Here is an 18,346-nt window from a genome sequence, read left to right as displayed (position 1 = left end):
CTGAGCAATTCACCTTGAGAATGGCTGGGAGGGGCTGTGGCCTTTGTCTCGTCTGGACATCAGATATCGTGAAAAGAAGTCAACACACCAGTTTAATTGGGAAGACACATATGCACCCTCCACTTCTTTTTTTTTTTTAAATTAGGGCTTCATTATAATCATCTGATTCCTGTAAACAAAGCATACAAACTCATAGACAGTTTCTAACCTCTGAGTCCAGATGCTCCTGTTACCTTGAATCTTTCTAACAGAAGTCTGTATAAACATGTCCCATTACTTATGCACTGTGCTAACAGAGCTCTCTGCACCTTCCTATGATGCAAGTCATGCACTGTTTACACCTGGTTCAAGTTCTTTTACACTGAGTACACTTTGGCTACAGTGAGCATAGCATTTTCATAGTGGTTGTATTCACTGTGGAAATAGCGTAATCTTAAACATGTCGTAATGAAATGAAATTAAATGAAAGGAAAAGATTTCTGTTCTTTCAGAAATGTATATGAATGTTTTGTTTGGAAAACCGCATGGTATCAAAATTGACCTGAAGAGTCTATGTCCATGTCTACAAAATTTACCGCACCCCACACAATGTACAGAAATGCACCCACACTGTGCCTCCCATTGCTTAAAAGTTTTATCTTTTCCTTAATGTTATTGTGAGTTTCATGTTAAAATATCTTTTGCAGCAGAATCAGGTAAGGTAAAACAGTTATTATAAATGCTGTTGTTTTTATTTCATTGAGGTAATGTTTCCTAATTAAAAGTTTTATTAATCCCAGGTTTCACCCAACACCAGGTAGAGTATTGTGACAGTCATGTGAATTTCATACAATTTTCTCAGACCTTTTCCAGATTTTTCCATTCCATTCTCAGTTATCTCTCCCCCGTTGGCCCAGAAAGTCAGGACATCAGTGTCAGGAAAACAGACCATAGTCTTAAAGCACCAGCCAGCATCGGTACACCACCACACCAAAAAAGAGCTGGCAAACTGAACCAAACACAGACTGTCATGACTTTATGAGCTTTGCATTTGTATAATGCGATTAGTGAACCACAAAGGGACACTTCCCGTTGACTTTGGCGGGGGAGCTCAAGACCGAGCTGCTGGCTCTCTGCTGGCCCTGTGGGGACAACAGCATGACAGCTCAGTTCCCGCAGGTGACAGGAAGGAATGTGACATCTGAAAGGTAGGGGCCAGGGCTGGATGAGCACTCTCCCTCCTACTTAGTATTCTGCTGGGAGAATGATGTTGACCTGAGTCCAACACCACTCACACTAGCAAAACCATAAATTTTGGGGATACATGAGTGTGTTTGTATGTCTCTAAGTGCACAGGTGCATGTGTACCTGTCTTTCCGTGTGTGTCTCCCTCCACATGTTGGCACAAGTGTGCACTTATGCACGTCTTACACCAGGAGTGTCTAACTGTATGCTATATCTACCATAAACGCTATAAATTCTGTTGGGACACGACAATACGGTTATAGTGAGACCCATACAGTGTGTCTTGGCTGGTCGTTAGGAGGGGCAGAGCAGCAGACAGAGGACAGTAGAGCTGCTGTCCTTATTTGATGGCTCTGCTGTAGTCAGTGCACAATGTTCAGCTGCAGCTCAGTCATCCTCAGTGGCAAGATTGTAGTTTTATTTTGTGTTGTTGGTTTTTGTATGCTGTGATTTTATAACTATTGAGTTATATACTGGGAGGCACAGTGGTGCAGTGGGTTTGGCCAGGTCCTGCTCTCTGGTGGGTCTGGGGTTCGAGTCCCCCTTGGGGTGCCTTGCGACGGACTGGCGTCCCGTCCTGGGTGTGTCCCCTCCCCCTCCGGCCTTACGCCGTGTGTTACCGGGTTGGCTCCGGTTCCCCGTGACCCCGTATGGGACAAGCGGTTCTGAAAGTGTGTGTGTGTGTGTGTGTGTGTGTGTGTGTGTGTGTGTGTGTGTGTGTGTGTGTGTGTGTGTGTGAGTTATATACTGGGAGGCACAGTGGTGCAGTGGGTTTGGCCAGGTCCTGCTCTCTGGTGGGTCTGGGGTTCGAGTCCCCCTTGGGGTGCCTTGCGATGGACTGGTGTCCTGTCCTGGGTGTGTCCCCTCCCCCTCCAGCCTTATGCCCTGTGTTGCCGTGCTAGGCTCTGGCTCCTTGTGACCCTGTATGGCATGAGCAGTTCAGACTGTGTGTGTGTGTGTGTGTGTGTGTGTGTGTGTGTTATACTGAGGGGCACAGTCATGCAGGGGGTTTGGCCAGGTCCTACTCTCTGGCAGGTCTGGGGTTTGAGTCCTGCTTGGGTTGCTTTGTGACGGACTGACGTCCCGTCCTGGGTGTGTCCCCTCCCCTTCTAGCCTTGTGTCCTGTGTTGCTGAGTTAGGCTCCAGTTCACCATGACCCCGCCTGGGACAAGTGGCTTCAGCCAGTATGTGTGTGAGTAACATACTGTCAATATAGTGAGTTATATATATTGAAAATGAATTCCAAATCAAAAAAGAAACTTACAAATACTGGACATTTCAAGCAAGACAGACAAACCTGCAGTTCTGTGAAATGAAGAACAAGCAAGGTTTGTGATATTTATTATTCATTAGCTGAAACTTTTCTCCAAGGCAATTTACAATCTTAAGCTATCTACAGTTATTCACTCATTTATGCAGCTAGCAATTTTTAGTGGAACAATTTGAGGTACATACTTTGCTTAAAGGTACTATAGCTGGAATTCAAACCTGTGACCTTTGGGTCCCAAAGCAGCACTTCTAACCACTACACTACCAGCTGCCCTCCTGTATCTGTATATGTATAGATTTAGACATTTTTTTTAAATGTTGCACCCTCAAACCATAATGATTTTGTAGCCTGTAGGGAAAAAAGGTTGGACACTCCTGTCTTAACACATTTAGAATTCAAAAGAAGCACTGCTCATACTCCTCCTTCAGATGAAGTGCTGCAAAGTGAATGGCACGTGGTTAGCTGCAAGTGCGTGTAAAGCTGCAGGAGAGCATTACAGGTGGGCAGATGGAAGCTGACATCGAATGTGCTGCACCCAGACCCCACGCTGCTCCACTTGCATCCAGCGACCTTGGGGTGCTGTCAGAGCAGGCTGATTTGACAGGGCAGAGGAGGCCACCAGATTGGGGAACCCTTGCCTTAACCTTTCAAGGTTTTTCTTCCCAAACTCTTTATGTTTACTCTTAGCTTTCAATAAAGTTTTTAAAAAACTACTCAACTTTATTTTTCATCATGAGCGGATTGAATATGGTGCACAGCATAGTGGTCCAGCAAGTAGCACTATTCCCTGATAGCTCCTGGGCTGTGGATTTGGAAGTGGGTTTCAATTCGGCATAGTATGAGTAAAGTCTGCATAGTCTCATTGTAGTGATTTGCTCGTAGTTTCTGTATTTCTGAGTGTATGAGGGTGTTTAATTGCCCTGCAATGGACAAGTATCCCATCCAGTGTGTACACCTTAGACCAATGTGATTCTGCACTGTACAATTTTTTGATGGATGGATGGATGGATGGATGGAGTCTGCTTTGTCTGTTGGCCAGACCGATGTGAGGAAGATAGACTGAATGCTAAATACAGGAGAAATGCAGGAGATATGCTCAGGAACAATAATGCCTACTTCCTTCACTTTCTCATTTGTATTAGTCATCATTTAGTTTTTACATGTACAGTAAATCTATTATAGCTTTCATTAAAGGACATGTGATGGTCTTGGAGGAGTACACCAGGTTGTGTAATGGTTGGTGTATAGAAGGAGGTTACATGCCGCTACAGGCTGTAGGTGGGATTACTCACCTATACTCCCACTCTTTAACTCTACTGCTACTGGCGTGGTTGTGCATTGCGTGCTTAGGCAGTTCTCATGGTCAATCAGCAGCACACGATTGCTGGATCTAGGAGTGATCACCAAACCTTGCCTGCCTGTCTGCCAAGCCCTCTGCTGATCAGGCCAACTCACCGGCTCCCAGGCATCACATCATGCTTGCTTTCCCAGGAGAATGATATGGTAATGGTTAAGGTTATTTGAATTTGCCAGCAAAGGCGGCCGTTTTTAATGAAAACAATGTTTTACGCTCACAGATATCTAAAGCACTTGTGAACACATTATAAGTGTGAGACATTTGCTTTCCCTAATTTAAAAAAAGTGTACATGTGCCCAATGCGCATCAGAATTTCTCTACTTTTGTGTCTTACATTTTTAGCCTTTAAAACTCATTTTTAACTTGGACCGTAGTTTTCTGGCATATTTCTTTAACAAAAATGCATTCATAGTATTTAAATTTCAGATATTCTGTGCCCTCATGGCTTTCTCATATTGATTTGAGTGTTTATTTTTTTCATGAAGAACAAACATATTTTTGTTTAACCACCCTCTGAGTTTCCATGTAAAGCTCTGTTAACCGAAGCTAGATAATTCCTTGTTTGGGTTATTGGTTGCTTAGTCAAAGGCAGCCTGGCATGCAAGAAGCGAATACTAAGCCAGTGGACACCACAGGTTTGCTTGGTTGGGAAAATGCAATTACCTACAGCATGCAACAAATACTAATTTAAAGAGAGCTAGACAGGGAAGGCAGAAAAAAGCATGCAGTTCAAAGACATTAATTCTATATTTATTTCCATATAACAGTGAATACTCCGAAGTCGTAATTATTAAATTTTCTACATTCAGTTGAAGGGGAGTGTTGGTTTAAGTGGTGAACCAACAGCTGAGTAGACAGAGGGAGACAGGCAAAGAGGAAAAAGAGACATTTATGCATTTTCAACTGGTTGGATTGGAGTATATTTTAATCAATTCAGCAGGAATGTAGGAATTAAGGAATTTCACATGAATTTCATAGCCAAGAGTTACATGATTCAGTCAAATGGAGTAACATGAAACTGGAGGGGGTAGTAAGAAAAAAACATCAGAAGCCTTGAAGCAACTTGAAACCATGACTGGCAGGAGGAAAAAGCACAACTTGGAGCGGAAGTCGGAAGAAAGGTGCGACTGCGTTATCATTCCAGCTCTAAGTTGCACTCAGATCCACTTTGAAATAACGGCTGCAAACATGTTACGGAATCAACAGGGACCACAGGATAGGCCCTTCCTCATGGTGGAGATCACCTGCCCAAAATAGCACAGCTCATGAAAGCTAACCTGAAAACCTTCTTCAGTTTGTAACTGAGAAGTTCCACACTTCAAAATCCCTGCTCAGTCTCTGCTTTTTTTTCCACATCTTTCCAGTGTATCCTAGGCAGTGTTAGTGATTCTTTCTGGTGTAACCTATTAATTTTAAGGTGTTAAAATCCTTTATCAAAAGTAACTGAATTTATTCAACTGCATATTTTTCTGCAGTAATGCAGGTCAAGTATGTTGCTCAAAGGCACAAAAAGAGGACACCACCCATATCGTTGTCCACCATGCCACCTACAGTTTTTGCACAGAGCTGGATTTGTGGAGAGATCCAGATTTGTCGCGGACTGCCACAGAGTTACTGTGGTATGTGTAGTCAACCGCCCTCCCCCAGTGAGGCACTTATAAACATTCCTCAACATTCACCTGCTGCGACCAGGGAAGCAGACCACATCGAGAAAAATTTCGACTCCCACATGTACTATAAGCCACCTGCATCCAACATGAGATTATTGTCCTGCCAGGGTGCGAAGACAAGATGCGAGACTGAACCGTGGCTAGAGCAGGAAGATGCGAGATCTGTTCATGCAGTCTGCTGTTTAGTCTGATCAGTGTGCAGAAAACGGGAAGATTTCAGATTTCTTCTACTCAAGCCCCTAGACATTTCTGTGGGCACTGCAAGATGAAAACTTGGTACAGGGTGAATTAGAATGACAGAATAATAGCCAACAGTTTGAGTCCAGGTGCTGGAACTTACTTTTCCCCCCACAAGTCATTCGGTTTGAGCAGGAAATAAGAGGGCATGTCTTCCTCGCTCTTCTGCAGCAGTTCCCAGAGGTGTAGGATGTTTGTGGGTTGCTTTTCCCATACAAGTATTTACTTGGCTGTCTAAGTGTACTTCCACTTTCCACTGTATATGATGGAACAAGGATGGTGCTTATAAACATCAATGCAATAACATGGTTGGGACAGATGTGCTGGTTTGTGGAAAGAAAGGACACTGACTCGGAATTTTTTTAATTCAGTTATGCTTGTTCTGGAACTCTTTGACAAGGTGTCAGGGAGAAAGGAATTAGAACTGGTTCTTTACTGTCTATCACTCCAGGGGAATTTATTCTCACTGCCAATCAGGGGCTTAAATAGGGGAGTCAAGCTAACTGGGTGTTTGTTAATAGTAAATAGGTGTATGTGTTAGGGTGGAATGGTTACAAACATGGGAAGTGGGTGTTGGTGGCATATTGTATGTGGTACATTGTTTGCAAATGTGGTAATGATAATGCAGTGGGGTGCGGTGGCGCAGTGGGTTTGACTGGGTCTCCGGTGGGTCTGGGGTTCGAGTCCCGCTTGGGGTGCCTTGTGACGGACTGGCGTCCCGTCCTGGGTGCGTCCCCTTCCCCCTCCGGCCTTACGCCCTGTGTTGCCGGGTAGGCTCCGGTTCCCCGTGACCCCGTAAGGGACGAGCGGTTCTGAAAATGTGTGTGTGTGTGTTTGCAAATGTGGTAATGATAATGCAGTGGGGTGCGGTGGCGCAGTGGGTTTGACTGGGTCTCCGGTGGGTCTGGGGTTCGAGTCCCGCTGGGGTGCCTTGCGACGGACTGGCCTCCTATCCTGGGTGTGTCCCCTCCCCCTCCAGCCTTGCGCCCTGTGTTGCCGGGTTAGGCTCCGGCTCCCCGCGACCCCGTATGGGACAATCGGTTTCATATGATGGTGTGGTGTAATGATAATGCATTATTTTGTATGAGTGCACTTTGTGCCTGTGGTGTGTGTTCTTTGGGCAGCATGGTGGCGCATCACAGTGCCTAGGGGGTGAGAGAGAACACGAGTTTAATCTTCACTCATCCTGTGGCGTTTGCGTGTTCTCTCTGTGTCTGCATGGGTTTCCTCCCTCTTTCCAAATACATGTGTTTCAGTGATGCTGAATTGCCCATAGCCCCAACCATTGGTTAGTCAGTGCTAGTCCCAAGAACCAGGTACATGGAAGGGCATCCGGTTGTACAATCTCTGCTCCAACCACATTGTTAAATGCTGCAGCACTTGGAAGTAAAACAGCCAAACTACAGCCAAATGTGGGTTCGCCTGGGGTCAACTGGTAGTGTAGTGGTTAAAGCTGCTGCTTTTGGATCTAAAGGTTGCAGGTTTGATCTCCACCTCTGGCTATAGTACCCTTGAGCAAAGAACTTACCCTAAAATTGCTCAAGTAAAATTACCCAGCTCTATAAATGGATAAATAATTGTAAGTTGCTTTGGAGAAAAGCGTCAGCTAAATGAATAATTGTAAAAAGTTTGCCATAAAACTGAATAGTAGTAGTAGTGTTAGCTCTGTTACCCTATGTGCTGCAATGCTATATGTTAGTATATATCTTTTACTGTGCTAGTAGAAACTGATGATTTCACTGTATTAGTGTAAACATCTGCTTATTTTCATTGCTGTTAATAACCCCTCCCTGTAGGCCAGTGCAGCTTCCTCTTTGAGGTATTAGTAAAACGCTTGATGAGCGCTGAATCGAACTCCTTGCCTCCAGTGCTTGGGGGACTGTGTACTGAGCTAGCTGGGATGCAAGGCAGGACCTGCCAGATGAAACTCGAAGAAGAATGGGGAAAAGGGGCGCCTAGAGCATCATCAGGCACTGGCATATTGATGCAGCCCCCCTGAACAGCAATGATCGCTGACCAGCAGTTTGTGTCAGAAAAGGGAAGGCAGCAATCTGTCAGCTGCCCAAGCGATGCAGAAGTCCTAATTATATCATCATGGACTCCAACTGTGGCTCAGTAACAAGACAGAATATGGATTTGTGTGTTTTTGTATGTGTGCGCGTGTGCGTGCGTGCGTGCAAAAGAGAGAGAGCATATGCAGCGGTTACACTCACATGTCCCTGTGAGAGAGTGATGTGATGACTGGTAAATGGGGTGAAGACAGGGTGATGGTTTGTGTGCATGGTTCACGTTTCAAGTCTTCACTTTATGAGACACATTCCATGGTGGACATTACCATGTCAAAAGAGGTGTTACACTTGCTTACCTTGTAGCTCCCTTGGATGAAACATTTCAGGCGCAGTCATCAGAAGCAATACTCAGTGTATGCAAACTGCCACAGCATTGCAGTTAATGATGCTGGTCCTTGTCTCCACACCCCCCTTCCCCCTCGTCTCTCTAAAAGGCACTCCTGCATCTTAAATAATGCATTCACTTTCTCATCATATTCCCCTTTTCTTGTCTGTGACAAGCATCTGTCCCCTGACATTGTACCTTACATCTACATAATTACAACTGTCTTTGGGTATGATTTAAACTCATGTGAATTTATGCGGAAGAAAATACTTAACCTTTCCTCCTTCCATAACTAATTCAGAATTCAGATTAATTTTATTCGCGCGTGTTCTTTATTCTTTCCGAATAACAGGGACTGACTGAACACTTGGGTTTTAAATAGTCAGGCCAGGATCGTTTTTGGGCGACATTGTTTTGAAAATGATTGCTGATGTTCTTTTAATAATACCTGTCCTCTCTCACTCTCTGTCTTCCCTCTCTCTTTCTCTTTGTCCATCCGTCTGGTCGTGTTTCTTGATCCTCCCAGGCGCCCTCCAGATAGAGAACAGCGAGGAGACCGACCAGGGGAAGTATGAGTGTGTGGCGTCCAATGTGGAGGGCGTCCGTTACTCCTCCCCTGCCAACCTATATGTGAGAGGTAGGGAGCAACACGGCCCAGGAGCTGAGTTGATTAAAAAAAAAAAAGGCTAAACAAAAAAAAAAAAAAAAAAAAAAACCTGGCTAGGGGCTGCTCTGCCCGTAAGTGCAGACAAATTTACTCTGGCTCTTAGACGTTCCCAGGTCACGCCAACCCTGAAGAGCTTCTTTCCCCACAGCTCAGTATGCCATGGGCTCTCGTTCCGAGTTACCCTGTGGCAGTTATATGTATTACTTTAACTACTCGCAGTAGAAAAATGTTTAGTGGTTCATGTAGAGAACAGGATCTTGAAAACAGGAACTACCCATCATGCTTATTTGTTTCCTGGAAACAAGGGTTTATATTCTGATGCATTCTTTTTAAGCGTATTTTAATAGTTATATATATGTGTATGTATATATATATATATATATATATGTGTGTGTGTATATTATATATATATATATATATACACACACACATAGCGTGCTTCTAAAGTATGTATAGAAATAATGATTTTAATGTATTCAAGTATTTACTTCTTCAAAATAAGAATTCCTCTGGTGTATTGAAACATAATTAGTGTGATCATTTTGACTGGAAATCCAAATTGATTTTCAGTACTTAAAGGTCTCATGCCAAATTCGACATGTGCTACAAGTTGCATGCTCTGCGAAGAAATTGATCTCAAGATCTAATAAAATGACAAATGAAATAACTCACCTTCCAAGAAATAAGGATGCCATTGCTGAAGTTGTTTGCCTTAGCTAAGTGTTGTTTCCAGTTCTTCTTTAAGTCCATGGAAGATGACGGTAAGTGCGATTTGGATCGGTCTGTATCAAGTCATGTCACCTAAAAAAGATTCCCGCAACTTCTATGAAATCTTTAACAATGAAGAGCCTTGAAAAGTTCATAGCTATAATAATGCGTTAATATGTTAATAAATATGAAATACATTATATAGGGCATTCTAAAAAAAATCAGAAGTGTTTTTTCAAAAGGGGGTGCGGTGGCGCAGTGGGTTGGACCACAGTCCTGCTGTCCGGTGGGTCTGGGGTTCGAGTCCCGCTTGGGGTACCTTGCGACGGACTGGCGTCCCGTCCTGGGTGTGTCCCCTCCCCCTCCGGCCTTACGCCCTGTGTTGCCGGGTAGGCTCCGGTTCCCCGTGACCCCATATGGGACAAGCGGCTCTGAAGATGTGTTTTTTCAAAACTGTGTCAGTACAAAGGTTTATTTTCTAAATGGGAGTAAATGAAAAGTCTGGGAAAATAAAGACATACATTGCACACAGTGCAGTACATACTGAAAGACAGTAAATCCTATGTGCAGCTGTGTTTGTACAGTTAATAGAAAGACAGGGGACGCTAACTTGGTACACTGCCTGACAGTTTTTGGTGTCTTTCCTGGGTGTCTTTCCTAACAAAGTGCCAGGAAAGCCAGGAAATCATGTTGCCTCCACATTCTAAGAGTTACAGGTTCTTTTCAGACTCCAACAGTTGGAATCAACTAATTAGCACTTATTTTATGTTTTATTAATTATTTATTAACTTCACTGTCCACAGTATTTAAAAGATAAATTACTGCTGACAAGAAGTCCTTACTTCTAGTTGGTTTTTAAATTCTTCTTAACATAAAGGTATTACAGATTTCTTACCTTAATTAGCAGCTATAGTAAATGTTACATGTGAATAATAATAATCATATGCTGTTTGTATCTGTGATGAGTTTGACAAGTCGTGACACAAAATTTAGATAATATTCAGACAATTCTAATATTTTATCTGTAATTGCAGCTGCTAATTTAAAATGAAATGTGCTGTTGTACTGGTTGTTTTAGGTTCGTTTTGTTGATTTTTACTTTGTTTTTCTTTTTTTTATTTATCTAACTGAAAGAAATTGGCCATCACGGGCCATATTGAGGTGGCAGAAGCTGGTTGATTTCACTGTTGCTTTTAATGTTTACGAGGATAGCTCTTGCTGTGGTAGCTACTGGCTCCACCAAGCCACAGCACGGCCGCACAGATCCATTTGATTTCTGGGTGAATTCTTGACTTTGTTGACTTGAATTGTTTATGGACAGAAAGAAAAGATGTGACTGATATGAAAGCAGGGGCAGCGGAGACGAAATAAAGGGAAATGTAGCAGCTTAAAACCCTTGAGGTGGCCTTTTTTACTCTCTCTGTGTTTCCCCTATTTCTCTCTTCTCCTCATGTCATTGTGTTCTGCATCAACCCCTTTACATCCCTCAGAGCTTCGAGAAGGTTGGTGTGTTTTTTCTTTTTACTTTTTTTAACCCACATAAAAACATGTGAACAATTGAATATATATTGATCTGTTATAAAACTAAATTGAAAAAACGTGAAGATTGAAACGTGCAAAATATGGTTAAGAAAAAAAATTGATGAATTGTAATTTTTATTCAGTACAAATAATGACAGAAAACCCGCCTAGCTCGGGTTTTTGTGTTTCCTTTAAGTTTGCATTGTGGGGCCTTTTCTCGTTTGCGTCCTTTGGTATTGCTTCAGCTTCCAAACGCTTTTCTGCACTTGTTGTTATGGAAACCTGGCACTTTGAAATAACAGAGCCTGATGCATGATGGGAGAATGTAACTACGCTTGCATGCCTGAACAATTTCTTTGGGCGTTGTCTTCCCCCCAACATATTTCCCATGTGTTGTCGTTTTATATTCACTCCATCTTGTGTTACCCAGTCATTGTGGGCAAAATTATTTGTTGATTTGGTTGTTCCGTTACAGTGTTTGTGTAACCTCTGTTTTTTTGTGTTTGTTCTTTTTTCCTTCTAAATTGCATTTAGTTTTATTATTGCATAATTACGTTTGCTTCCTTTGAATTTTCTGTCCTATCATGTCGCTGATTTGAATTTGAAAAATGAGTTTGACACACAAAAAAACCGAAAAGTACAGCCAGTGTTCTTGTCATCTTCTTGCAAGCAATCTCTATTTTTGAATAAGATGTCTTTTGAACAGGCTGGATTCAGCAATGGTTTCTTCCAGTTACTGGGCCATTGTATGGTTATTGTGTGCACCGGTAGTGATCGACGAGTTGTGTGTTGTACTCCTTTGGTATGTGTAAGGAACACTTTCATCGAGGCAGTCCCTGCGTGGGAACAGCCTGCACACTGACAGCACTTTAGCAGCCTGTGTAATCAGATTCATTATTTATTCAGTTTGATTATGGCATCGCCAGTCTGGAATGACATTCCAACTGGTCAGATGCAAGTAATCACACATTTCAATTTCAACACAAATAAATGGGTGGATATTTTTTATTATTCCTGTCTGATAATCCTTGAAGTAAAGGTACCAGATTCATTAAAGACCAATTTCACTCCAGAGGCCCAATGACATATATTCAGTTAAATTGAGTCTCAATCATTTTGTGAATGCTGTATAGTGAAGCACATAAAATTATATGGTTTGTGGCCACTGGGTTTTAAACATCAGGTTTTAAGTGGAATTGTAGGCTCTAGATTTCTTATGTCACTATCTGTAGTAGATTTGCCTGTAAATTTTACTGCCATATTTATGAATTCATTACATGGGTTTTGGTCGCAGCCTGGAACAGTGTTAAAAATTACAGCAGGCTTGTCCAGTTTCTTGATGTGGCACATTATTCATTCAGTCGAAATGAATGTCCTTCTGTCTTGGGCTGATATGGATGAGCCCTCACAAGCATTATCTCAGTCGCTGTAAAGTGGCTCGCCTCGCTGTGTGAAAACATGTCCAGCATCTCGTAGCAATTCAACTGAGACAAAACGAGGTGTTCAATAATTCAGTCTCCACTGAAAAAGAGCATTCCTACACTGGTGCATCATCAAGATTGCGAATGGCGAAGAGTCAGGGACCTGCTAGCAGTCAACAGACAGATCTATGCACTGATTCCACACCTATGACATATCAGTGAGTTGTTACTCTTCCATAACCATGGCAGAGATGGACGCTGCTGATGCATGCCTTTGTTGAATCAGACATAGAACTTTTTTCCTTTCTGCAGTGAAGCTGCTGCTGCTAAAGATCTACAAATAAATAAATGACTAATGCAATGCCCTGCAACACTCTCCGAACCTTTGTGCTTCTCTAGCCTTTATCAGTTTTTGCCAGTGTCATTTATGGCATCTTTTAATGCAATATTACTTTCCCGAGCATCACTCCCTTTTTTCCTCCAGATCATCCTTAATCATACACTTCAGTTGTGCATTTTAAACTTTACCCTGTTCACATCAACTGTGTAGAACTGCAAAATCTTGCAGTACCTTATATAAAAATACACATAATAATAAAATTAATGAGGCCATTTTGCCCCTTCTTTACAAAAGATGAATGTGAAGTCAGTCACACATTACATTACAACAGACTTACCGTAAGGAAATAATCTTACTTTTTTGAGCTTCAGCTACTCTTGGCACCTTCGAACACCATAGGCTGTTGATTTGATGAGGAGTTAATCCTTCATTGTTGATACAAGAACACTGGCCTGTAGATGTGATTGTTCAGTGAGCCTCAACGTGCATGCCCTGCTTTGCATCTGCCTGCGTGCATGGCCGTGTGTTTGTTGTGATGTTGGGATTGAAAGCAAGATTACACCTTTTCCCCCCTACTAATCAAAAAGAGAAACCAGAAACCAGAAAAACAGTGTTTATATGGAAAAATGCGTGAGATTTGTAAAGCACTCACAGCTGTGCAACATGTGCCATTCTCTGACCCAGGAACCTTGATATTTTAACCCATCATTTATTGAATCAAGTGGCTAAATTCCCAAAAGGACAAAAGATTGTCCATTACACCCAACTAAATGCATTCACTGCCAAGCTGAGATTAGGATGTGCTGGGATCTGTACCAATGCAAAGCATGTTTCCTTTATCAGCAAACCTGCTGTATAAAACAGAAGAGAAGTTAATGAATTTTGACACTACATGATAAGATTACATTGTGCCTGATAAAGTAATGTAGCTAAACAAGTTAAATCTAATATACTGGGGGCAAGGTAAAACCTTAACACCTTCTCTTTGTAATAAGTTCCTTTAGTACATGTCAGTCTCGCAGTGAGACTAGCATGCGCTGCAGCATTGTAGGTGTGTGTATTTGTATGCTGAGCCTGCTTGTCGGGCCCCAAAGAGGGTGTAATCTCAGCTTCTGAGTGAAACTAAAGGCTGCACATTATTTTGGCATCCCCGTTCTTCCCTCCCTTCTTCATTTTGGAGGCTGGACAGACTTGTTTGACTGTTCCCACCAAAATGGCCAATAATGTCCGCCTTCTAACCTCGGTTTTGGGCACACCTTTATTCACCCCGTAGTATTAGCTTAACACCAAGTTGGTGTTCTCTCTTTGAGTGCTGTTCACCTCGTCACTGAGTTGTCTTTCTCTCCACATCGGGGCTTGAAATAATGGGATTTACAGGAACCCCCACCCAATTCAAGAATATGCATTATTCCCTTATTACTAGGCTTGTTGGGCTCCTGGTCTTTGTGAATGAGGGCTTTGCCAGTCTGTTTGGAAGTCTCAGTTGTAAGTCATTGTCCTCCACCATAGAACCTACAAGTATTATTTTTTTAAAAAGTATTCTGTTTAATGTGCCATTGGGTGTGACCAAACATTCCTACACAGCCTCTGTCTTGTCCTATGCCACTTGTAGTGTTTTTACAGTATACCAGTGTTATTCTCAGGTGGTGATGCTATCACAAATGCCCAAAAATTAATGTTTGTAATACTTCATTGTAGGCAGTAGGCTTTTCACCCATTCCTTTGTGTTTTCTACAATTTATTTATTTATTTATTTTTTAAGCGATCGTAAGGGTAATGCAGTTGGATCATCAGCACCTGACCAAAGGAAGCTATCGCAGCAGGGCCATCCACACAACTGATTCCATCAAAGTGCAGATGTTCTTAATGAGACTCTCACCACAGCTCTCCATTCTGACTTATAGTATTTAACTATCCACACCCTGACAGTGATAGCTCTCATTATGTGCATCCACTATTATGATGGCATGAATTTTTTCATGTCTGGAACCTTTACAATAAGGTAAAGGATTGTCATGATAATGAACTTTGACCCTGTAATAACTTATCTTCCAAACAAGAGGCCTCCATGCCTGCTTGTCAGATCTAAACATGTAGATTTATATTTAGGATGAAGTGGGGCTATAATTAGGTTTAACCAGGATCAGGCCCAGCATTAACATAGCCATCCAAAGGTGAAAGGCATCGCTTCCTCACTGTGACCTCATTCACACGGCCGTGAAAGCCCATGGTCCACCAATTGACCTGCAGTCTAATGGAGAGAACCCAGTGCATGACAACCTAGCTAATGCTAATATTCTTATCCATTTAGTTCAGTTTAATTGGGTATTCTGAATTCATTCAGTATTAGCATCTCGGCTATCTACGAGGAACCAAAGGGTGTGGCATCATGGGTGTCTTTGTGTTAAAACCAGTTACAGAACCTTCCGTTCTCTGTGCTGTGGTAATGTCTGTGGTGTAAAGATGGACTTCCATTGTGGATTTTTATTTGCATATTTATTTATTTACTTATTCTTTTTTAGTCGAGAGTTGCTGGTCTTGCAGCTGGGAATGGCATGCTTGGATGGGCTTTGGTGACATGATTTCACTGTACCAGTACACATTATCTCAGGCTTGGTGGAAGCCCAGGAGGAAACACTCCTTACTGTACCTGTGACCTCACACATCGGCCACAATCATGCATGTCCTTTTGAGGAATGGGTTGCCCTTTCACCTTTGTTGTTCAAGAACTCTTTAGCAAAAGAAGCAACTTTAATAGCAAAAATATGGTTTATTTTTTCAGATCGCCTGTCTTTTTGCCTGTGTATTTCTGAAAACTTTGTTTTGGATTCTTTTTTTTTTTGGGGGGGGGGGGCACTGAACTAATTGTGTGAGAGCTAGGGAAAAACTGTGGGAACAAAAAATTGCAGTCAAGTTAATGAATAGTAATAGTGAACCATAGCGTTCCCTAAAAACAGTGTCTCTGCTTAGTGCCTTAAAAAAAAAAAAAGATCAATATCAACTTTCCTGAATACAGTATGAAAAATAGCTCATTAAAATAGTGCCTCTTTCCAGAACTAGACTATGTAGTGATTAGTAAAATAAATTGTTTAAAAGTTTTTTGTCATTTTGCTTTGACATACAAATGTTTTGACTTCCTGCAAGAGACCACAGGTAATCAGTATTATTGATTTTGAAAAAACATTATGAAAATGACTTCACAAAATGAGGAGATGGATTTCAGAATGGCTCAGTCATGTTAATGTGTAGTTGGAGATTAAGTATATTTATCAGTGTTTATAAACAGGTAAACCCTTTTATATCTGTTCTGTTTCATTTATGTAATGTACATTGCCATTGTTCGGCTGTAGCAGCCTGCAGTGAGTCAATCTGCTATGTGTGGGATGCAGTTGTGCTCGCAACCCCCCTCAACTCTATGAACATGATTAGGGGGAGTGAATCTTGGATTTCAAGCCCTGATGTGTGAGACATAACCCACTGAGAGCCATGCTTTTTTTTTCTTTTTTTTTTTTTTTTACCAGAATCAGTCCCCTAAATCTCTTTCCCTCCCTCCGCTTCACCCCCCTTCTTTCTTCCCTCTACCCCCTACCCCTTGATCTGCTCTCCCTGTTTCCGTCCCCTTGTCCTCGTCCATGATTCTCTGTACGTCTGTCCACGTGTTCCAGTCTGCTGTCTTGCTGCTCGGGTCTTGTTCCGCCTCTTGTTTCGTCTCCGTCTGTTGCGTCTCCCGGTCTGTCTGTCTATCTGTCTTGTCTGTCTTTTTCTCTGAGCCTACTCATACCCCTTTAACCACAATGCCTAGACTCTCTTCCTCTCTCTTTCACTGTCTATCCGTCTCTCTCTTTCCCTGGTCTATCTGATTCTTCTGAAGTCTGCATGACATACCTTCCTATAACCTCAAACAAAACTCCCTCCATTGCTTCAGCCTCATTGTCTTTCTCCCAACCCTCTTCTCATTTTCCTACAGTCATTACAATCTTGCACCAATCTGCCTACCCAAGACGGGAGTAAATTCAAGCAATACGTTTAATTATCTTTCTCACATTTCTTTAATGTAGTTAAACAAGGCTATCTGTTTCATGTGTTTGCTGCTTGCTTAAATTGTTATGTTGCAGATCAGTGGCCAGTTAAATGCCACTGATCATGCTTACGCATAGTTTGCATATAAATGAAAGGTTTCCATTTTGAGTGGTTTCCATTTTGAATTGAGTGGTCCAGTGAACTATATATAGAAGCAAGAGCCTTCCACACCTTACACTGGGCTCTCCTCATCCACCCCTCCATCAAATCATCAGCCATCTTAGTTCACAGAATTCCTAAAAAGCTGCATCAACGTTTATGGAACGGAGATGCATAACGTTATCCTAGTGTAGCATTTACCCCTGGCTCCACTTGTTCTTCTTCCCCTAATATTAATTGATTCCTTTATTCCTTTATCTTCTTGTTTGTAACTGGTACTTCATTACTACAATGTACACAACTGATTATTTATCTTATAGACTTTAGCACTATAGTAGTTTTTTTATTCTCTGAATATTTATTTATTTTGTGTTATTTCTGCTAGGAATGTGATGTGACAAAATGCTATTTGTTACATCAGGTCACATTGGCTGGAGAAAGACTTACACAGCATTGGAGTGGGTTTCCCATCTTAACTTCTCCCATCCCTCCCTTCTTACTCTCTGTCTCTTTCTCCTGTTCTTTCACCTCTTTTGCTTGATTTCTCTCTCTTGCTATTTCTAAAATTTCTATCTTCTTTTCAAACCGTCTTCGTCCGGGCATGCTAGCGACCCTTCAGTTATATTCCTCTCTGCATTGTATCTCGATTTTATATCTGATTTTGTTCCTGTCATTTACTTCTTTATTTACTTCTTCCTATTATGCATGATGTCTGTGAAACTGATAGCTGCATCTATCAATGGAACCGTGTTAGATCTCAAAAAGGCTTTGTTCGGTTGATCTACCTAAACCACAAAAATCTCATTAAAGTTTCTCATCTTTATTGCTAGCTGTAAGACGCAGTCCTGTAAAGTACAGCAGGGGACACTGGACGGATGTAATGTACCAATCTCTTACCGACCCTTAACATCCCTTAGATTGGGGGGGTTTTGTGTGAGATGAATTTAGTGTTGAATGTGAATGGTTGGAGATGTGATGTCCTTGTTGTTGTGCAGCTGCGTGCATTAGTTCTATCACAATGTTTTAAATGGAAGGGTTATTAATTTTAGATTTAAATCCTTCAATTTATAGTTGTCAAAACAGGAAAGATGAGAAACTAATAATAGATTTTTGTGTAGTTAAATGTGCTGTGATGGGTCAAATTTTGGTCAATGGAACCTTGTTGCTATGAAATGTTGCTTTAATGTCAATCTATATTTATTGTTGGTGAAGCAGTTCTGTTAGTTTAGTTTATATTCTTCTTTCTTTTTACTTTTGATAACATTGTTGTTTTCTTTCAAACCTTCCAAACCCTTGTGGACACGGCAGCCACTTAATGAAGGACTCATTTTTTATCGGCTTGCTTTGTTACGTTTGTG

At 41.8% G+C, this 18,346-nt stretch overlaps 1 protein-coding gene across 6 annotated transcripts in view; it reads left to right on the top strand.

Annotated features, from left to right (window-relative positions):
- LOC114912536 (receptor-type tyrosine-protein phosphatase S-like) overlaps positions 1-8,860 on the top strand; it is a 150,168-nt gene extending 141,308 nt beyond the window's left edge. For all 6 annotated transcript variants that reach the window (XM_029259771.1, XM_029259773.1, XM_029259766.1 and 3 more), the window contains one exon: positions 8,679-8,860. In XM_029259771.1, the coding sequence (XP_029115604.1) occupies positions 8,679-8,842 (164 nt within the window). In that variant the 3' untranslated portion in view covers positions 8,843-8,860. The remainder of the gene's footprint in view (positions 1-8,678) is intronic.
- The last annotated feature ends 9,486 nt before the right edge of the window (positions 8,861-18,346 follow it).

The sequence above is a fragment of the Scleropages formosus genome, chromosome 2 (assembly GCF_900964775.1).
Source record: "Scleropages formosus chromosome 2, fSclFor1.1, whole genome shotgun sequence".
In the NCBI taxonomy this organism is placed as follows: Eukaryota; Metazoa; Chordata; class Actinopteri; order Osteoglossiformes; family Osteoglossidae; genus Scleropages; species Scleropages formosus.
This window is presented reverse-complemented; position numbering and strand designations above follow the sequence as displayed.